General features: G+C 45.4%; 1 protein-coding gene across 3 annotated transcripts in view; it reads right to left on the reverse strand.

The window, feature by feature from the left end:
• The window catches only part of DNAAF11 (dynein axonemal assembly factor 11), a 71,790-nt gene extending 53,851 nt beyond the window's left edge, over positions 1–17,939 (reverse strand). For 2 of the 3 annotated variants that reach the window (XM_006079358.4, XM_006079357.4), the window contains exons 1-2: positions 17,789–17,939; positions 5,977–6,144 (exon numbers count right to left, since the gene is read on the reverse strand). In XM_006079358.4, the coding sequence (XP_006079420.3) occupies positions 5,977–6,144; positions 17,789–17,798 (178 nt within the window). In that variant the 5' untranslated portion in view covers positions 17,799–17,939. Of the gene's footprint in view, positions 1–5,271; positions 5,419–5,976; positions 6,145–17,788 lie in introns of those variants that run through there. The other variant, XM_025265521.3, reaches the window with a different exon arrangement.
• Positions 17,940–22,948: the final 5,009 nt, after the last annotated feature.

The raw sequence follows: 22,948 nt of genomic DNA on the forward strand, positions 1-22,948 counted from the left end.
ATTCTGAAAGAGATGGGAATACCAGACCACCTGACCTGCCTCTTGAGAAACCTATATGCAGGTCAGGAAGCAACAGTTAGAACCGGACATGGAACAACAGACTGGTTCCAAATAGGAAAAGGAGTACGTCAAGGCTGTATATTGTCACCCTGCTTATTTAACTTCTATGCAGAGTACATCATGAGAAACGCTGGGCTGGAAGAAGCACAAGCTGGAATCAAGATTGCTGGGAGAAATATCAATAACCTCAGATATGCAGATGACACCACCCTTATGGTAGAAAGTGAAGAGGAACTAAAAAGCCTCTTGATGAAAGTGAAAGAGGAGAGTGAAAAAGTTGGCTTAAAGCTCAACATTCAGAAAACAAAGATCATGGCACTCAGTCCCATCATCACTTCATGGGAAATAGATGGGGAAACAGTGGAAACAGTGTCTGACTTTATTTTGGGGGGCTCCAAAATCACTGCAGATGGTGATTGCAGCCATGAAATTAAAAGATGCTTACTCCTTGGAAGGAAAGTTATGACCAATCTAGATAGCATATTGAAAGGCAGAGATATTACCCTACCGACAAAGGTCAGTCTAGTCAAGGCTATGGTTTTTCCAGTGGTCATGTATAGATGTGAGAGTTGGACTGTGAAGAAAGCTGAGCACCGAAGAATTGATGCTTTTGAACTGTGGTGCTGGAGAAGACTCTTGAGAGTCCCTTGGACTGCAAGGAGATCCAACCAGTCCATTCCAAAGGAGATCAGTCCTGGGTGTTTATTGGAAGGACTGATGCTGAAGCTGAAACTCCAATACTTGGGCCACCTCATGCAAAGCGTTGACTCATTAAAAAGACCCTGATGTTGGGAGGGATTGGGGGCAGGAGAAGGGGACAACAGAGGATGAGATGGCTGGATGGCATCACCGACTCAATGGAAATGAGTTTGAGTAAACTCCGGGAGTTGGTGATGGACAGGGAGGCCTGGCGTGCTGCAATTCATGGCGTCACAAAGAGTCGGACACAACTGAGTGAGTGAACTGAACTGAACTTAACTGAGGTGCCAAAGATTATAATAGAGGTGCCAAAGATTGTAATAGAGTCCATACCCCAAACAGAAATACATAAAGTTATCATTGTTAAAACTGCACAATAAAATACCTTTCCTTCTCCGTTTTTGTTATATGTATAACCTCTAAATGCTAACTGGTAGAAGAAAAGTTAAGATTTGTTTTGTAAGGGTTTCCTAGATTAAATTAAATCAAGGACAACGGGCCAAACTGATCAGAAAACAAACAAAAAAAAACCACGAAAATCTCTATAAGGAAAAATATACAGAGCTTCCTAGGTGCCTGGAACAGGGGGTTACTGTTCTAGGCCAAACCATCCTGGGATCAGTTCCCACCCAAAGGCTTTATACAACCAGACCTACAAATCCATCCCCAGGAGCTGACTGTGGCTCAGATCATGAACTCCTTATTGCCAAATTCAGACTAAATGGAAGAAAGTAGGGACAACCACCACTAGACCATTCACGTATGATCTAAATCAAATCCCTATGATTATACAGTGGAAGTGACAAATAGATTCAAGTACCTGAGGAACTATGAACAGAAGTTCATAAGATTGTATAAGAGGTAGTGACTAAAACCATCCCCAAGAAGAAGAAATGCAAAAAGGCAAAATGGTTGTCTGAGGAGGTCTTACAAATAGCTGAGAAAGGAAGACAAGAGGAAGGCAAAGGAGAAAAGGAAAGATATACCGATCTGAATGCAGAGTTCCAAAGAATAGCAAGGAGAGATAAGAAAGCCTTCCTCAGTGATCAATGCAAAGAAATAGAGGAAAACAATAGAATGGGAAAGACTAGAGATCTCTTCAAGAAAATTAGAGATAGCAAGGGAACATTTCATGCAAAGATGGGCTCAATAAAGGACAGAAATGGAATGGACTTAAGAGAAGCAGAAGATATTAAGAAGAGGTGGCAAGGATACATAAAAGAACTATACAAAAAATATCTCATTGACCCAGATAATCATGATGGTGTGATCCCTCACCCACAGCCAGACATCCTGGAGTCCAAAGTCAAGTGGGTCTTAAGAAGCATCACTACAAACAAAGCTAGTGGAGTGATGGAATTCCAGCTGAGCCATTTCAAGTCCTAAAAAATGATGCTGTGAAAGTGCTACACTCAACATGTGAGCAGATTCGGAAAACACAGCAGTGGCCACAGGACTACAAAAGGTCACTTCTCAATCCAGTCCCAAAGAAAGGCAATGCCAAAGAATGTTCAAACCGCCACACAAATGCACTCATCGCACACGCTAGCAAAGTAATGCTCAAAATTCTCTAAGTGAGGCTTCAACAGTATGTGAACCAAGAACTTCCAGATGTTCAAGCTGGATTTAGAAAAGTCAGAGGAACCAGAGATCAAATTGCCAACATCCGCTGGATCATATAAAAAGCAAGAGAATTCCAGAAAAAGATCTACTTCTGTTTCATTGACTATGCTAAAGCCTTTGAGTGTGTGGATTGCAACAAACTATGGAAAATTCTTCAGGAGATGGGAATACCAGACTACCTGACCTGCCTCCTGAGAAATCTGTATGCAGGTCAGAAGCAACAGTTAGAACTGGACATGGAACAACGGACTGGTTCCAAATTGAGAAAGGAGTACATCAAAGCTGTCACCTTGCTTATTTAACTTACATGTGGAGTTCAGTTCAGTTCAGTTGCTCAGTCGTGTCTGACTCTTTGTGACCCCATGGACTGCAGCACGCTAGGCCTCCCTGTCCATCACCAACTCCCAGAGTTTATCCAAACTCATGTCCATTGAGTCGGTGATGCCATCCAACCATCTCATCTTTTGTTGTCCCCTTCTCCTCCTGCCTTCAGTCCTTCCCAGCATCAGGGTCTTTTCCAGTGAGTCAGCTCTTCGCATCAGGTGGCCAAAGAATTGGAGTTTCAGCTTCAGCATCAGTCCTTCAAATGAACGCTCAGGATTGATCTCCTTTAGGATGGACTGGTTGGATCTCCTTGCAGTCCAAGGGACTCTCAAGAGTCTTCTCCAACACCACAGTTCAAAAGCATCAATTCTTTGGTGCTCAGCTTTCTTTATAGTCCAACTCTCACATCCATACATGACTACTAAAAAAACCATAGCCTTGACCAGATGGAACTTTGTTGGCAAAGTAACGCTTATTTAACTTATATGCAGAGTACATCATGAGAAATGCCAGGCTGGATGAAGCAAAAGCTGGAATCAAGAATGCAGGGAGAAATATCAATAAGCTTGGATAATCAGATGACACCACCCTTATGGCAGAAAGAAAGGAGGAACTAAAGAGCGTCTTGATGAAAGTGAAAGAGGAGAGTGAAAAAGTTGACTTAAAGCTCAACATTCAAAAAACTAAGATCATGGCATCTGGTCCCATCACTTCATGGCAAATATATAGGGAAACAGTAGAAACAGTGGCGGACTTTATTTTCTTGGATTCCAAAATCACTGCAGATGGTAACTGCAGCCATGAAATTAAAAGAAGCTTGCTCCTTGGAAGTAAAGTTATGACCAACCTAGATAGCATATTGAAAAGCAGAGACATACTTTACTGACAAAGATCCATCTAGTCAAAACTATGGTTTTTCCAGTAGTCATGTGTGGATGTGAGCGTTGGATCATAAGAAAGCTGAGCACTGAAGAACTGATGCTTTTGAACTGTGGTGTTGGAGAAAACTCTCGAGAGTCCCTTGGACTTCCAGATTAAACCAGTCAATTCTAAAAGAAATCAGTCCTGAATATTCATTGGAAGGACTGATTGTGAAGCTGAAACTTCAATACTTTGGGCACCGGATGCGAAGAACTGACTCACTGGAAAAGACCCTGACTTTTGGGAAAGTCTGAAGGCAGGAGGAAAAGGAAGTGACAGAGGATGAAATGGCTGGATGGCATCACCCACCGGATGGACATGAGTCTGAGCAAACTCCGGGAGTTGGTGATGGACAGGGAAGCCTGATGTGCTACAGTCCATGGGGTCACAAAGAATCAGACATGACTGAGTGACTGAACTGAACAAACCCACCCCCCAGTTCAGGCCACCCTGAGCCTTTCAACTTCTGGCCAGGCCTAAGGCTCATAGAGAGACTGTGACCAATGGAGATTCTGGGAGCGGATCCTCTAAGGCTCTGAGTCAGTAAGTCTGGGATGAGGCCCTGGCCCCATTTTAACAGACCCCGGACAGGCCTCAGGTGACCCCTGGAGCCACACCAAGCAGAACCTACCCCCCACCCCACCGCCAGCCCGTCTGGAGCTCCCCAGGAAGAACAGAGCTTCAGCAAAGGCAAGTGTTTTGCAAACTGCTCCCTCTAGGGCCCAAGAGCACGTCTGAATCCTCCAGAAACAGTTGTACTTGCTAAATAAGCACCTAAACGCCTATGGGTGGAGTTGTGCTGAAAAATCCCATTATTAGGATTTAAAAGCATGTTTAATTTAAGAATACTTTGGAAGCAAAAATTCAAGCTTTCTCACAGCTCTGAAAAGGACTGAAACACTACGCTGCTAATTAGTAATTGTGACGGACCAGCTGTGGAGATGAAGATTTCGGGAACTCTTAGAGAGGCACAATCAGGACAACTCTCTAATGCTCTCGTGATAAAAGCGGGTGGTTTTCTGTAACAGCCTTTTTGATGGGACAATGTGCCAGAGTTTCTAATTTCTGGTAAAGTACAAGATGCCGAAAATAAGTATCTGAAGGAATATAATGAATTTTAATAAACCTTCAAAAAGTATGCAAATTCTAGACTTTCTGTTTCCCTAGAGCCCATTTTTGGTTATCCAGTAAGCTTCAGGTGACTAACTGCATCACCAGAGCTTCTAACCACAGCGATGCTACCACTGGGGGCCAGGCACTTCTTGCTGGTGGGTGGTGAGGGGGCACAGGCCTAGGCACATGATTCTGTTCAGCTCTGATACCACACACGTCTGTGTGCCAGATGCTGTTGGCTCCTTTTCCAGATTCAAGGCTAAGACACAGATCAACAGTTAACTGACTTGCCCAATGGCACAGTTTTTTTAGTGGCAGAGGCAGGGTTCGAACCTGGATCTATGTGCTCATACCACTAAGCTTCTCTGTGGCTTTTCTCAGGGTTGGCGGGGGGGTGGGGGGGCGCTCCTCCTGTTTCCATGCGGCAGGACCCCCCATTAGTGTGACTCCACAGGCTTCTCTTCTCTCTGCTCCCTTAACTCATTCTTCCCAGGGGTGGGGGTGGCAATTGGATGGGGAGGGCCGACTCACCTGATGGGAGAAGGAACTAGGCGTGCCCGTCCACTCTCTCCTGGGTCTGGGGTCTCCACCCCCTCCTGCCACAAATCACGTAGGGAAGCCTGCGGTGATCGAGTTCTGCATGCAGCTGGGTGGTGTGTATGTTTAATTCTGGGGGCACTGCAAGAGTAAGCCATACTCTCCAGTTTTTACTAGTTATATTGCTGATTTTGGGTTCTCCATCTACCTGTTTATTTTTACCTCTCATTTCATTCCAAACTGGAGCAGCAAACAGGGCTGTCATTGTGAACCCCTCTCAATACCCAATCCTGAGCACAATTCCTGGCACATGGACTTTCTTGATACACACAGTAGACCTAGCTATCCCAGGCTGGGATCTGACAAGGATTTCCTCAGTTCTCACATAATCCTTTCAGGTTCATGACAAATGCCTGGATTTCTCTCTTTGACACTTTTTAAAAATCAGGTTTTAAAGGAACAGGTCAACTAATGTGTTCTCAGCCATCAACGGGTCCTCCTGACTCCTTGATGGAGATCCCTGGGGCAAAGGAGACAGACCGGGCACAGAACCAGTTCCATCAACAACCACTGAGAGATGGTTGCATCTATTCCTCCATGCAATTCTCTTTCTTCCTCTAAGAAATAACACTGCATTTGCCAATATTCTGCCATTCAAAATGTTACAGAAACCATGAGAACAAAGTCCTGAAGACTTACCAATTTTTCCGATGAGGTTATTTTGAAGGTAGAGGATTTTTAAATCCCGGCACCACTTGTCAATATGCTCTAGTCTTTCTATTTCTTGCTGATGCAAGGAGAGTTCCTCCAGGGAAAAAATTACACAGTCATTGTGCTCGGCATTCCGTCTAATGAGATCTTCTGTGACTGAAAGAAAATGTGTTACGTATTACATCTCCATCCCTATTAATATGAAGCTATTAATGCACGGGGTTTTCCTCGCAGTGAGATGTGAATTCTCCAGGCCCAAGTCCTTTTTGTGAAGGAAAGAGATCAGAGAAGCGCTGCCTCCTGTTGGGAGTTTTTATGGCACTAGTGTAACTTGGAAGAAAGAGGCGATGATACATTTTGTCTTATGCTGGAATCCACGTACATTTCGCTGGATGGATGGAGACCAAGTTGATTGGTAATGACCATGAGGATTGGGATCCTGAGGTTACGTATCACATCAAACTGGGTGAGACCCACTAAGTAATCCAAGACAGAGGCATGGCACGGCTGACAGAGGGCAGTAAACTGGAAAGCATCTCCATTCAATAGCCACAACCATCCCGTAAGGAAAGGTTCACTCACTCATTCATTCGTTCACCTGGTATCTATTTAACTAGAGTGGAAGAGACGGAAGAGAAATAACCCCAGATTTTACAGGGCAATCTTATAAAGCAACCACCACTGGATCTGTTTCCAGGAGGAATGAAAGAAGCTGATCACAGAGGGAGGGGTTGCAAGAGCCCCACTCCCCCCTGACAAGAGTGATGCATAGCACTGGGCTGGCCTGACGCCACAGGCCAGGAACATATGATGATGGTGGAGCCAAGAGACTGGAGACAACACTTGTGTCCACAGTTGCAGCCAAGAACAGGATACGAATCCTCTTTACAGTTGGGTTGTAAAAACTTTGGGTCGGCCAAAAAATTTGTTCAGCTTTTTCTGTAACATGGAAAACCCAAACGAACTTCCTGGCCAACCCAATATATAATAAAAACAAGGAGGCAATCACAGTGGAGAATACTTGTACTTCCCAGTGCTATTAAAAAAACTATGAATCCATTTGAACCTGCACATTTTAGGTGGAATGTGGAAATAATCACATCCGTCCCACAAGATAATAAAGCTTCTCCTCTTGCCATTTACAGGGTGCCAAGAGTTGTCCTAAATGCTTTGCGTGTATGAACATGTGAGTAGGGACCGTTGTTATTTACATTTGTTAGATGACGACTTGAGGCTCAGAGAGTTTAAGTAACTTGCCCAGGGTCCAGCTATTATAGTAAGTGCTAGAACCAAGTGACCATGTGCTCTGAACCACCATGCTCCACTGCCCCAAGTGTGAGCAAAAGAGAGCCCCTCAAAAGGTCTCAGGCTTCCTGAACACACAAGCTTCTCTAGTGGAGACAGAGCTCTCCAGCTGCCCCTCTTCTGCGTCACATCCTTACAGGTGAAGTCTGCCTTTTTTAAACAATGTGAAAACATGTACGAACTCCATCATTTGCATGCAGTTAGCTGAACCCCCTGCTACATCCGGTGGTGAGAGGCGGGGTTGCGTGTAATGACGGTTCTCTGGAAGAAAGACCAGGGCAATGCAGAGGCTGAGAGATTTGTTTCCCAGGTGGCACAGTGATAAAGAACTCGTCTGCCAAGCAGGAGACATAGGTCCGATCCCTGGGTTGGGAAGATCCCCTGGAGAAGGAAATGGCAACCCACTCCAGTATTCTTGCCTAGGAAATCCCATGGACAGAGGAGCCTGGTGGGGTATAGTCCACGGGGTTGCAAAGAGCTGGACTCGACTGAGCGATTGAGCATGCAACAGCAGAGCTGGCTGCAAGCTAGGTCCTGGGAGGGGGCAGGCCAGAGAGGCGAGTAGGAGGCTACAGGGGCGGCCTCCGCAGCCCTGCTCTCTGGAACCCCTACTGTGGGCTGCACTCTGCCGGCTCTGGACACCACTGCTGTGATTAAACTGGCTTAAAAAGACCGCTCTAGTCAAGGAAAAGAAAGACAATACATGTTCTGAAAACCAAATGTTTAAGAGAAGGGAGTTAAAACTACTCTCCTACCTCCCACTACCAAAGTTGGTTCTAACAGCTGGAATCAGCTGGGGACAGCCAAGTTGAGGACGCATCAAAGCTGCTGTGTAAAGTCAACCGTATTACCTGCCTCTGCAGTTGATGTCCAAGAATGCTCTTCACAAGGATGCAGCGTGGGTTAAGGGGCTGGGATGACACTACCAGTGTTACGTCAGCTAACTTGATGAGACGTGGGAGAGACGCACTGCGATGATGCAGACAGACCCTCGATGACTAACGGTGTGTATGTGACTCAAATGACACAAATCCATGGGGCAGGAAGTGGACTTTTGAGGCCTTGCGGCCATTAGACCTGGAGTCAATGGGCCAGGAGGACGAGCCCTTCCAGAGCCCATGCCCTCCCCTGCAGACCGTTGCCCCCGGGTGGAGCAAGGAAATCCTCCGCCTCCAAGTCCTATACTGGCTGCTTCTGCAGGCCACACCATCAGGCACGCACTCCTTCACCCAGAGGTGTCCGAGGAGTGTCTGCTTTCTGGGGACATGGATGGCCTGGAAGTGTTGGCTGGAGTGTCTGCCCTCATACGTTGGCAGGAAGGACCAGGCTACAGCCAGGGATGGCAAGAGGAGGGAGGTGTGGGCAAGGGAGCTGGCACAGAATCCAATGAGCTTGGGAAACACTGAATGTGGCCTTCTGGGTTGTTATGAAGGTATACTTGTCAAGGAAAGAAGATGAACTTTATTTTGCAGTTTGATGTATAACTCGATACATGTGCCTCCACTTATATTCCTGCCCCAGTTCCCCAGCTGCCCTGCTGAAGGCTTGGTTGGGTACCCAGCTTAAAGACACAGCCTAACTCGAACCCTGCAAGAGCTGTCATCCAAGGATATGGTTAAGGTGAATGTGTGCAGGGCATTCCGATTGCATCTGGAGAAGCCTCGCCTGGTCTCCGGCCTGAGGCAGCTACACCAGCATCTGCACAGGCCACGTGCGGCCTCCTGGGGATACGAAAGGTGTCACAGGTTTCTCCTGCTCTACAGTTGTGCAGGCTTTTCTGATCTGTCCAACCCTGGAGACTTGCTGGTCCCTCCAACTGCTCACTGAGTTCCCACTGATGTCGAATGTCCTTCCTGTGTTCTCTTGCTGCCCGTGTCTTAAAAATCTAAGAGATCCTTTTTATTATGCTATTATGAGTGTGAAAGGGATTATTTGTGTGCAATTATCAAATCCTCCCTTTCAGAGGCATGTAGATATTAGGAAGGAATTATGTTGATCCGTATCTCCTAATCATGAGAATTAAGATGATAAAAATCACTCCTAGTTGAAAGCAGTGTGGAGGGGTGGAGGAGTTGGCGTAAATAACAAATTGATACACATACACACACACACACACACACACACACACACACAGGGGAGGGGGGCGCTAAGGTTCATTCAGCATGCTGGGTAGTTTTGCCCAAGGGCAACAATTACACACAACTAGGATAGATTAAAAGAAACTGGAGAATCACAGAGGAAGGTGGAACTGTGAAGGTCTGGAGTTTCCCAGTGGCTCTTTTCTGAACTCCTCTATATTATGCAAACCGCTGTGCAGCATACTGTTTCAGAGCGCTCAGGAAACTGTTCCACAATATCGCCTCACCTGTAATGGCAAACATCAGTACAAAAACCAGGGTCCCCGAGAAACAATGTGTCAGAGTATCTACCTGGTGCATGGAGATTATAGTGCTTCAGACTTTTAAAGGAGAAAACATTTTGCAGTTTTATGTACAGTTTAGACCAAACATTCTTTAACTCCAAGCAGTACTGTGTACCTTTAGAAAGCCCTACTCCAAATAACACAGCCCTGCATTTATGATAAATCACTTGAGGCACTTAAAAAGGCTTTGGAAGCATTAATGCGTCCCCATAAGACTATCTCAAGACAGATGGTAATACAATGCCTATTTCTGGGAGACAGTGAAGGACAGGGAAGCCTGGTGCGCTGCAGTCCGTGGGGTCACAAAGAGTTGGATATGAGTTAGTGCCTGAACAACAATAATCATATGGTAGAGGAGAACATGCCAAGGCACTTACTATATAAAACATATTGCTTTCATTTCCTTTTTGGGGAAAATTCAAACAGTAAAATACAGGACTCAGATAGACACCGGAGAAGGCAATGGCACCCCATTCCAGTACTTTTGCCTAGAAAATCCCATGGACGGAGGAGCCTGGTAGGCTGCAGTCCATGGGGTCGCTAGAGTCAGACACGACTGAGCGACTTCACTTTCACTTTTCACTTTCATGCATTGGAGAAGGAAATGGCAACCCACTCCAGTGTTCTTGCCTGGAGAATCCCAGGGACGGTGGAGCCTGGTGGGCTGCCGTCTATGGGGTCGCACAGAGACGGACACAACTAAAGTGACTTAGCAGCAGCAGATAGACATGGAGAAGTATCTCACCTATAGAAGGCTGTAACCAATATCTGAATGAGCGGTTGATGAAGGATACTGACAGTTATAACCACAGATTCATACTCATCTCACTAAAAGAAAAAGGTTTAATGGAAACTGATGCAGAGGCTTCTTTTCAATTCCTTAATATGACTGGCTTCTTGATACCTCGAGAGAGCATCCATGAAAAGACCCTACAGGGTGGGGGCAGGGCAGAGGGCAGGAGGAGAGGTTTTCGGGAATATTAGAGGTTGTCACGCTGTGTTTGCTATGACAGAGCTTTTCTAGAACAAGGTTCTAGAAGCTCACAAAGCCAACAATGCAGTGTTTGTCCTTCAGGCTTTGTATCATGTTTTGTAAACAACTCACCCTTTCTTGCTAGGGTAGAGAAAAATCAGTAATGTATGCTTAAGGCAGATTCTGCAGAATTTTTAAACATCTTGAAAAACCAGCGGACACATACATGAAACAGAGATTTAACATAAATACATAGAAAGGGGTTGTTGCTGTTGTTTAGTCCCTCAGTCGTGTCTCTTTGCAAATCCATGGACGTAGTCCAACAGGCTCCTCTGTCCATGGGATTTCCCAGGTAAGCATACTGGAGTGGGTTGCCATTGCCTTCTCCAGGGGATCTTCCTGACCCAGAGACTGAACCCAACTCCTGCATTAGCAGGTGGATTCTTAATCACTCAGCCTCCAGGGAAACTCAAATGAAGGGGTCACAAATAGGTAAAGATTTCATCTTGTAGCATCTAAACTTTTTTTCTCTTCTTGTTTTCCATGGAAATTCTTAGAAACAGGATTTCTCAGTCACTTGCCCTGCCTCTTCTCACTGACTCAGGGTTATCTGAATGTTGGTGGTCACAGGAATCCCACCACACAGTTAGGGGCACTGACAGTTACAAACACGGACAGACTATACGAGGCAAGGACAGAAGGATCCAGGAAGTACGGTGAGTTCAGAGGAGGGAGTGACCCATGCTACAGAGCGACAGAAGAAGGTCAAACAGGGCATTATGGAGGAGAAGCCTGGGCTGAATCCTGAAACGCGAGTAGACATTTGGCAGATGTACCAGTAAGGAAAGCACACCACAGGCCATGACAGATGCCATGAGGCCCAGCTCCCTGCTTCAGGCCTGAAGATGACTTCCTGCTGCTGGGAGGGCAGCCCTCAGCTGCCCACCTTCTTTGAAGTCACCCCAGCTGCAGAGACATCTCAACCAAAATCATGCCCCTCTTCTCAGGAAAGCCTAATTGATGAGGGGCTATAAAGGCCCAGCCCTCTCACCCCAACTTGGGAAAAACCAGAGGTCCAAGTTCAGAGCTCCTTTCACAAGCTTCAGGCTGGTTAGCTAAGGCCTTTGTTAAGATGCATCCCAACCCAATTTCCCTCTCTGCCAGACCTGGCTTTCTTGTCCAAGGACACCTCCTCATACACTTCCTGCACACTAGCCTCCACTGAGAAGTCTGACTCCTGGGGAACCCAGCCTGGAAGAGTGGACACTGGTAGTACACAAGAGCAGCCGCTGCCTTGCACAGAGCACTCGGCGCCTGGTCCCCACTGACAGCAACCTCACACGGCGGAAGGTGCGAGCCAGTCCCTGGGTCCTCTTTCCTAAGGACCATCAGCCCAATACGAGGGTTCTGTGCTTGTGACCTAATCACCTCCCAAAGGCCTCACTTCCTAATAACATCACCTTGAGGGTCAAGGTTTCAACTTACGAATTTCGGTGGGAAACAAACATGGATACTAGTGGAAGGGAACACACGGATAAGAGTGATGCAATCAGGCATTAGAGAAGTACAGGGGAAATTGTAACTTATAGGAAGATTGTATTGGGGTGGCTACCACTGAAAACACAATTTACAAGGTAAGGCTGAGAGTGACAACCGAACATTAAAAGCTGATTGTGAACACCAGACTCCTATATTGGTAGCAAATAAAGAGGTTTTCTCCCTGAAAGTGAAGGACAGAGAGAGCTGAGAACCAGGCCAGGGACTAAATCACTAGAGAAGCAGAGCTTCAGGTTCCAGACACGCTGGGGTCACAGGCACAGGATTTAGCTTCCAGCCTATGATAACTAAAAACCAAGACAAAATATAGGAAAATAATGTTGTTTTTTTTAAACTTGTCATTGAGAAGTCAAAAGGAAAAAAAGTATTTTGAACAGAATATAATGTGAAAAAATAACCAGTATATCAAAATCTGTGGGGTACAGCTAAAACATAACTTCGAAGAGATTTATAGCACTAAATGCCTATAGCAAGAAAGAAAAGAGGTCCCAAATATCCATTTCCTCTTTGAGAAACAGATCCCAAGATGACAGAGATGCTGGAATGAGCACACGGGAACCTTCAGCAGCTGTGCTGGTTTCCTACAGCGGCAGTAACAAATTACCACCAACTTAGCTGTTGACAGTTCCGCAGGTCAGAAGTCAGATACGGGTCTCGCCTACCTGATAGTGGGGTGTCAGGGGGATTACATTCCTTTCTGGAGGTTCCAGGGGAGGACCCGTTTTCTTGCTTATTTGAGTTGCTGGCAGAATTTGGTTCCTTACAGTAATAGGACTGAGTTCCTCATTTTATTGCTGATTCTCAGCTGAAAGCCCCCCAGATTATAGCAACTTCAGCAGCTCAGAAGTTTCTGCCTCCCCAGCTCAAGAAGTTCGCTTGAATTCTATCTCCCTTTACCGCAGCAGGAAAGTGCCTCTAGACAGAAAACTGGGGTAAGAGTGGGGCACCACTTCTGCATTTCCCTTCTCGCAAGGAGCACAATTATGTCCTGAAAACAGCTACCTTATTCATGTTGCCCAATTTCACAGTTCTTTACAGAGGAAGGTTAACTCCAATACCACTTACTCTATCAGCGTTGCAGAAAGAAGCCCTGAAATGCCTCCTATTTATGACTAAGCACTTTAACCAAGCTTTTCCAATGGCCTGTCTCAAGAGACCTTCTGTGGTACTTATTTCAGACTCTTAAAGGGAGGATTAAGCGTCCTATGCAGGTAAAGCATTCAGCAGGGTTATGGAACACTCTCCAAGGAAGACTGGATAAAGAAGAATTATGCACAAGTTTAAATCTTCAATGTTCAAGTGCACTGTCTGAGCAATTTCACTGTGACCACTCATATAAACATAAATGAATATAATAGTCAAACTATTTAAATTTTCTTAATGCAGAGAACATGTGCCAAACCATTCCTCTTTCAGTTACATTAATGAATAATTACAGAAAGGAAATAGCTGTTCCAGCCGTAAAGCAATATATTGTCAAATAAATTAAGTTAAAAACAAAGTTAAGCAAATCAGCACAGTCTTTAGTACACAGTTCAGTCTGAAAATTAAATTAGGTCTTCCATAAAAAATAAGGGCTTCTCTGATAGCTCAATTGGTAAAGAACCCGCCTGCAATGCAGGAGACCCCAGTTTGACTCCTGGGTCGGGAAGATCTGCAGGAGAAAGGATAGGCTGCCCACTCCAGTATTCCTGGGCTTCCCTTATGGCTTAGCTGGTAAAGAATCTGCCTGCAATGTGGGCGACCTGGGTTTGATCCCTGGGTTGGTAAGATCTCCCAGAGAAGGGAAAGGCTACCCATTCCAGAATTCTGGCCTGGAGAATTCCATGGACTGTATAGTCCATGGGGTCACAAAGAGTCGGACATGACTAAGGGATTTTCACTCACTCCATAAAAAATTAAACAAACTAAAAATCCTCTATTTATCCATAATTGTTTTTTCTTATTTCTGAAACTTTGTTTTATATGCTTAGTATGTAAAGCCAAAGAATTGATGCTTTTGAACTGCAGTGTTGGAGAAGACTCTTGAGAGTCCCTTGGACTGCAAGGAGATCTGACCAGTCCATCCTACAGAAAATCAGTCCTGAATATTCATTGGAAGGACTGATGTTGAAGCTGAAACTCCAATACTTTGGCCACCTGATGCAAAGAACTGACTTATTTGAAAAGATCCTGATGCTGGGAAAGATTGAAGGTGAGAGGAGAAGGGGATGACAGAGGATGAGATGGTTGGATGACATCACCGACTCAGTGGACATGAGTTTAAATAAATTCTGGGAGTTGGTGACGGACAAGGGAGGCCTGGCATGCTGCAGTCCATGGAGTTGAAAAGAGTCGGACGCAACTGAGCAACTGAACTGAATTGACTGATGTAAATCTATACAATTTCTTTAAAGGATGCTTTTCTTGGAAGCATCCTTTCATCAAAAAGCTTTCATCAAAAAGTTTTTTCTTGTGTAGCTGTTTATAAAAAGCATTTCTCAATTATTCATTGGTGTGTGATGAACTAGCCATATGATATCAACAACATATCTCAGCTTGAAATTGGGACTTCCCTGGTAGTTCAGTGCTTAAGACTCTGAACTTCCAATGCAGGTGGCTTGGGTTCAATCCCTGGTTGGGAAACTAAGATTCTACATGCTGCTGCTGCTGCTGCTGCTGCTGCTGCTAAGTCACTTCAGTTGTGTCCAACTCTGTGCGACCCCATAGACAGCAGCCCACAAGGCTCCCCCGTCCCTGGGATTCTCCAGGCAAGAACACTGGAATGGGTTGCCATTTTCCTTCTCCAATGCATGAAAGGGAAAAGTGAAAGTGAAGTCACTCAGTCATGTCCGACTCTTCGTGACCCCATGGACTGCAGCCCACCAGGCTCCTCCATCAATGGGAATTTCCAGGCAAGAGAACTGGAGTAGGGTGCCATTGCCTTCTCTGCCTACATGCTGCTGCTGCCGCCGCTACTGCCAACTCGCTTCAGTCGTGTCCGACTCTGTGCGACCCCATAGACGACAGCGCACCAGGCTCCCCCGTCCCTGGGATTCTCCAGGCAAGAACACTGGAGTGGGTTGCCATTTCCTTCTCCAATGCATGAAAGTGAAAAGTGGAAGTGACTGCAGCCCACCGGGCTCCTCCGTCCATAGGATTTTCCAGGCAAGAGTACTGGACATGCTGCTAGGTGTGGTCAAAAAAAAAAAAAAATAGAGCTTGAAATTAATGGTAAACAATACTGTCCACCAAATGAATTAGGACTTAAAAGTAGGAAACACGATTTAAAGGATTTGTTATAAGCAGCTGATGAAGTCTACAATATAACAGGCAATGCATTAGGAGGATGATTCTAACTGGAGTTTCCTATTTAAGGTGAACTGAGAGGAATTAATATAAAACTGATTTTTCCTCTACGTGCCTTTAAGAAAATGCGGACACTATGAAAAGCCACTGAGCTGGACCTCAAATTGAATGCTAACTTATCACATAACAAGTATAAAGTTTGAGACCAGATGCTTAAATCTTCTGCATAACAGAGTCCATCTATATAGTTTTAAAGATGGTGTGAACTAGAGACCGCTGAGCATCCTTCCAGCAATAACATCCTACGGCTTTGAGGGTACTTAACTTCCCCTGGCAAATGCATACACAGATCGCATCTCAAGAGACTAGCCACCCTAATTTGATAGTCACAGTAGTATCAATACAAAATGAATTTAAGAAAGGAGTTCTTTTTTCTCTAAATCATAATCTGCAGTGAGAGGTTAGTGCAGAGAGGCACTAATTATTTCATTTTCCCCCACTCACTGCTCCCAGGCTTGACCTTGCTCTCTCTGGGCAGACATCAACACTAAAAGTAGTTTCTTTGACTTTCAACATGAGAGCTCACACCATGGCCTCTCTCTTCCTCACCAGACCTTCCCTTATTCTCAGGAGACAGTGTAGCCACAGATTAAAGAAAGCCAGCTCTGTTCAGGTTCACATCCCAGATACATTGCTGACTGTGTGACAATCGGCAGGTTGCTTAACCTCTCTGTTCTTCAGATTCCTCAACTGCAAAATGGAGGTAGCGTCTGTCTCACAAGATTTTTGTGAGAACTCAAGGAGTTGACACAGAGATACCACTCAGAACATTGCCTAGAAGGCAGCAAGAACATGACAATCATAAGCCCTTATTACCATCTTCTCTCGGAAGCTCAAGTTTTTTCTTCTGATGTAGAGAGTTCAGAACTGTGGAAAAAGCAGTAAAAGCCAAGGATCTTGTATCTTAGTTTTTTATTCCATCGTGACTGATATTTTAAAATAAGCGTTGGCTTTCTTCCTCAAAGGGAGAAGCTCCAAGAGGGCTGGCCCTCCTCTTTTGCTCACCACTGCACCCGCAGCATCTGACACGAGGTGTGTCAGTGTTAGTCGCTCAGTCACGTCCGACTCTTTGTGACCCCGTGAACTGTAGCCCGCCAGGCTCCTGTGTCCATGGAATTCTCCTGACAAGAATACGGGAGTGGGTTGCCATTTCCTTACTCCAGGGGATCTTCCTGATCCAGGGATCAAACCCAGGTCTTCCACATTGCAGGCAGATTTTTTTACCACCTGAACCACAGGGTAGGAACTCCAGTATGAGTCTGATATGTGAATGATTTAACAAATGAAAGTGGACAGGATTCAAAGGCAGAAGACAAAGGATAATCCACGGAAAAGTAAAAAATATTGATAAGCAAAAAAAAACCATGGGATGGGGATAAGGGAAGGGAGAGGAAATAACACTCTCAAGATTTGGGACAGTGTAAACATTTAAAATCACCATCCCCTTTCCACCACCAGACTGTCAGCTCTTCCAGGGAAAATACCCCACCATCTACCACAGTCTCTTGATTTATAAGTATTCACTATGACACTCCTACAATAAGTGATAAATTCAGGGTAACTGTATAAAAGTGCAATTTGGAACGGTCAAAGATAGTGTCGGTATTGGAATAGTTCAGCCTGAAACAATTGGTACAATCTAAAATATATAAGTAACTGCTAATTCTGCCACGTCACAGTGTCTTGGTATATTCATAATCATATTTACAACACTGACTGTAAACAGATACTATTACCGCCTTCATTTTGGAGGTGAGGAAGTCTCACAGCTGGTGGCAGAAGGTGGACGAGGTAAGGCCATGGGGTCGGGTCCCTCGACCACGAGGCTACACTTTGCTCCCAGTGTGGCTCAGAGACAGCGACTAGCCCACACTGCAGGCAAGGGAACGCGCGGGCTCGAACCGGGCGTGTCTGACGCCAAGACGCTTAGACTTTCCACGAGCCCTTCAATCAAGTGCCATGCCTTTCTCCCCCAGCCCCACGCCTGCCCCACTTTACAGATCGGGAACCTGGGTCTCGCCGGAGCCAAGCAGCCCAGCCAGTCGGCGCAGGGCCTGGCCAGCCGGGTTTGCAGAGGGCCAAGGGCCGGAGGGGTTGGGGTCCGCGGGCAGAAGGGGCGTCGAGAGTCCCCAGAGGCCCGGGACGATGCCTAGAATGGGGACGATCGAGAGCGGAAGATGGGAGGGGGCGCTTACTCCGTCCCATGTCGCCCCTCGAGGGTCTCGGGCCCGGGAAGCTCCACCAGGACCCGCCAGGACTCCCCTGCCGCCTCGCAGTCTCTCCTCCGCGCGTCCGCACCTGGGAGCCATGGCAACGGGGACTCTACGGAGGCCGCGCGGGGCCAGGCGGGGCCGCGTTTCCCGACTCTGGAGGGGCTGGGAGGAGGGTCTGCCCCAGAAAAGATCCGGGTGCCCCATAACCCAGACCTAGTCCTCCTCCACGGCCCCACCCTCCATCTCGGCAAACTGCTTCCCTGACCCCAGATCAGCTGGCCAAACTAAACACAGAACCACAGGACACTCTGTTTCCTAAGGGGAGCTGCCTCCTGAGTCCCATTAGCCTGTCCTTTGCTCTTTTCTCTTTGTATTTGATTTAAGGCCTTCCACACTAGAATCTGGAATCAAGATTGCCAGGAGAAATATCAGTAACCTCAGATATGCAGATGACACCACCCTTATGGCAGAAAGTGAAGAGGAACTAAAAAGTCTCTTGAAGGTGAAAGAGGAGAGTGAAAAAATTGGCTTAAAACTCAACATTCAGAAAACTAAGATCATGGCATCTGGTCCCATCACTTCATTGCAAATAGATGGGGAAACAGTGTCAGACTTTATTTTGGGGGGGCTCCAAAATCACTGCAGATGGTGACTGCAGCCATGAAATTAAAAGACGCTTACTCCTTGGAAGGAAAGTTATGACCAACCTAGACAGCATATTCAAAAGAAGAGACATTAGTTTGCCAACAAAGATCCGTCTAGTCAAGGCTATGGTTTTTCCAGTGGTCATGTATGGATGTGAGAGTTGGACTGTGAAGAAAGCTGAGCACCGAAGAATTGATGCTTTTGAACTGTGGTATTGGAAAAGACTCTTGAGAGTCCCTTGGACTGCAAGGAGATCCAACCAGTCCATTCTGAAGGAGATCAGCCCTGGGATTTCTTTGGAAGGAATGATGCTAAAGCTGAGACTCCAGTACTTTGGCCACCTCATGCGAAGAGTTGACTCATTGGAAAAGACTCTGATGCTGGGAGGGATTGGGGGGCAGGAGGAGAAGGGGACGACAGAGGATGAGATGGCTGGATGGCATCACTGACTCGATGGACATGAGTCTGAGTGAACTCCGGGAGTTGGTGATGGACAGGGAGGCTTGGCGTGCTGTGATTCATGGAGTTGCAAAGCGACTGAACTGAACTGAACTGACACTGGAATCGGCCCACACTCCCGTTTCTCAGAGGTGTGACCTTAAACTTCCTTAACCTTAATTTCCACTTGTTAGATGAGTACTGATAATAACCTCCAAGGATCATTGTGAAGCTTTAATGAAATAATTTAAGTGAATGAAAGACACTTCAAAAAAAAAAACAAACAGCTGACTCAGTATTTAGGGGATCAAGCAGGCTACCCAGGAAAGGTACCCCATTCTCTGAAATAACTTCTTCATCTTGAAACGTTTTTACAGAAATCTAGGGTAAGAAATCCTTCTTATAAGAGGAAGGTCTTAGACTGTTTGACATTCTGGTGGAATAGAGAAGAGATGTGGGTGATAAAATGGGGAAACCAGGAATATTTACTTCATAATTTGTTATGGGCCAGGCTGGGGTGGTTATTCTGTGTCCTTTCTCCACCCAGCATCACAAGACACTGTGTTTCTTAGAATCAGAGGACCCATGGGTCACGCAGGACAGGTGTACAGTGTGCTCTGATTGTTACAGTCCACTGATAGGCAGGGAAATTGGGAAATAAATCACAGTGTGACAGCTCCAAGTGAAGTCAAGTTCATTTCATTCCAACTGAACGTGGTAGTTTAAAAAGCCTTGGTGTGTGTCTGCTTATGCAAACCATTATTCAAAATAGACTTGTTTCTTTGGCTCTTGGAAATGTAACAAGATGAGCGGGACTTCCTGAGAAAACTGCTGCAACATATTCTATATTTAAGTAGAAATAAATTTTAAAGAGGGTTTTAAAAAATTCCGGTAACAGCAAAACAGGCCTCCTACTTCTTTTGTGCTGGCTAAATTCCAAGGACATTGACCTAGAAAGTTATTGGGTTCTTATTATATAATTTAGTGTTTTTATGATGTGTAACAAATACTTTGGTTACAGCTCCATTGCATTAATTAACTTTGCATTAATTTTCCTTCTGAAGAATTTCCTCATTGCAGCTTTATAACAAATAAACCAATCTTCCATGCTTACCAGCACTTACAGTTTCACGTTCTTCCTTTCTTCCTTCTTTAATCCAGAATTTCCCAGTGGTAGATGGAAAGATTTAAACATGCGTGGATAGAAATTGGGCTTTCCCAATGGCTCAGCAGATAAAGAATCTGCCTGCAATGCAGGAGACAAAGGAGATGCAGGTTCTTTCTCTGAGTCAGGAAGATCCCTTGGAGGAGGAAATGGCAACCCACTGCAGTATTCTCACCTAAAAATTCCCCTGGACAGAGGAGCCTGGAGAGCTACAGTCCATGGGGTCACAAAGAGTTGGACATGACTCTGCGATAAAGCATACATGGATGGGTAGAAATTAGTCTACATTCCTCCCATTGAAAGGCAGTGTCACTGTCCCTTACCTTGAATCTGGACATGCTTCTGCCCACTTGAACCAATCGGGTACAGAGAAAGAGGTGCTATGTGATTTGCAGAATTAGTTCATAAAAATCCATGAAGCTTCCACTTTGCCAAACACTGACTTATGGAGTCCTGAGCTGTCCCATAAGAAGTCTGACTACCCCCAAGGCCACCATGCTTGAGAAGCCAAGAATAGGTACCTCCACCCGCCAAGCCCCAGCCTTCCAGCTCTCCCTGTTCACATGGCAGATATTGAGTGATGCTGTCTTGGACCTTATAAATCAGCCCATCCATCTCTAACTGTAACTGAGTGGCTGATCTCTATCAATGCCACATGGTACAGGAGAATCACCCAGCTGATCCCTACATCAATTCCTCACCCACAAAATCATGAGATAACTTTGAGAGTAATTTTCATACAGCAGGAGATAACTGAAACGGTGGTCATGACTGCTGTGGGACATGGACAAGTCTCTTCCCTTGTACTCTATTGGTCAAAGTAGGGGGAAACACACCTAGATTCAAAGGGTGGACAGGTCCTTTCCACTGCATGTTTTTGGAATGGTTTAATGATGTCCAAATAAATGAAGTTCGTTATTTGCAATTACTTGACTGGAATATATTTGATTGATCTGTGCAGAATTCTGTAGAAGGAGATGCCTCATTTAGGCAGGAATCTGGACTCAGTGGTTTCTCAACATCCTTTTGAGCAGCTTCAGTCCTCTGAGGCTTTTTTCTCTTTAAAGCAGGTGTCAGTGTCCTTGAGCACTAATCTCATACAAACTGAGACCATTCAATAGGTTGTGTGTGTTGCTCATGTGTTCAGTCATGTCTGACTCTTCACAACGCTATGGACTGTAGTCGCCCAGGCTCCTCTGTCCATGGGATTTCCCAAGCAAGAATACTGAAGTGGGTTGCCATTTCCTTTTCCAGGAGATTTTCCTGACCCAGGGACTGAACCTGTGTCTCTTCATCTCCTGCATTGCAGGCGAATTCTTTACCACTGAGCCATCGGGGAAGCCTGGGCAAAAAAACAGCATTTGATTCTGTTTGCTCTTAGAGGCCCAGCCCATGGGAAACTCCCAGAAGTAGGGTTCAAAACACCACAGAACTCAAGTCTCCCCCTGACTCCAAGACTATGTGCCGTCCATTCTTTTTGTGCCCAGATCAGCCAACCTTCCTCAGCCCCACTAGGTGGTCTCCGGAGTCTAAAATTCCACACCTATGAGTTCTCTTTCTGCTTAACTAGACCAATAATTAATTCTCACCTGAAAAGGAAAGCAGTATAAAACATTGATGTGTGCTTTAAAGCCCATTAATTAAACTGCAACCCTTCACTGTCAGAGCAGATGAGTATACAGCTGTTTGGGTAATCCTTCTATTACATCCTACAGCACCCATGGGAAAGGGTTCAGACTCAGCTAGTCATTGCCATGAAGAGCACAGTCTTACTAGTGGCAGGTCACAAGTGAGCTCAGAGTCTGAAAGATAGAATAAAATATTTTCTTCATTTCCCATGAGGCCAGCCCCTCTTGGATGGTCATCGGCATGCCCTCTCCCTTTCTGATCTCCTGAAATGTTTCCTTACTTGCCCCCAGCCCAATCTTTCCCCATGGCCTCCCAGCTCCATCCTGCCATGCCCCATGGACATTAGTTGTTTCTGGACCCTCTCCAGCCTCAGTGGGAGGAGATTAAGTCTTCCAGATTCTTCTGAGTAAAGCATCTCTAACACAGAGTAGAATCTTGCTCCCGACTGTCACTTATAAGCTTATGTTTGAAGTGGACATTTGTTTTGTCTCCATATTTATTCCTCTGGATCTTGTTGGAGGGCAATTCCAGGTGCCAGCTTCCTGATATAGAAGCCAGAGTTACCCACACTACCCTTTTGTTCTATTGCCAGGGTCAGTTTTCATTACTGTCAACAAAGAACCCTAACTGGTACAACTTTGATGGTTATCATGCTAATAGATAGCCTTCCACTAATTGGGATAATGAGCAGAAACCAAAAGGTAAAGAAGATAGAGGGTTCAATCCTGCCTCTGTTACCATCCAAAGAGTGCAAACCATCAATACATATGTCCGTAGAAGGAAGAAACATTGATCTCAGAAGGCTGGTGACCAAGGTTTTTCCCTGATTAATTTATTTATTTGCTTCAAGCTCAGGAATTCGTCATTTTCTAGTACCTTCTGGAAGACATGCACTAGCAAGGGGTGAAGGCCTAAAAGATTGTATACAAGAGGAAAATAAAAAATTGTATCCACTTATTTAATTTTATCTGAGAACTGGGTTAGCAGCAGCTTTGTTCAGGTTTGTGTTAGCACACCTGGGTTCAGCTCATAGAAGCCCCAAGATGAATAAGACCTTTATTTGAGAACCACTGAGCTCTATTAGCTATGGACAGGGATATGAAAAAATCAAAATCCACAAAAATTAAAACCGTATCCCAAAAAACATTAATCCTGACTTAAGATAAACTTGAAATGAGGCCCCTGGGGAAACTGCAAGTAACTGCCAATTTTGCTAATGATAATAAGTTTATTTTAATTGCTAATATATTCCTAATTACTCTAGT

Source organism: Bubalus bubalis, chromosome 15 (genome assembly GCF_019923935.1).
Source record: "Bubalus bubalis isolate 160015118507 breed Murrah chromosome 15, NDDB_SH_1, whole genome shotgun sequence".
In the NCBI taxonomy this organism is placed as follows: Eukaryota; Metazoa; Chordata; class Mammalia; order Artiodactyla; family Bovidae; genus Bubalus; species Bubalus bubalis.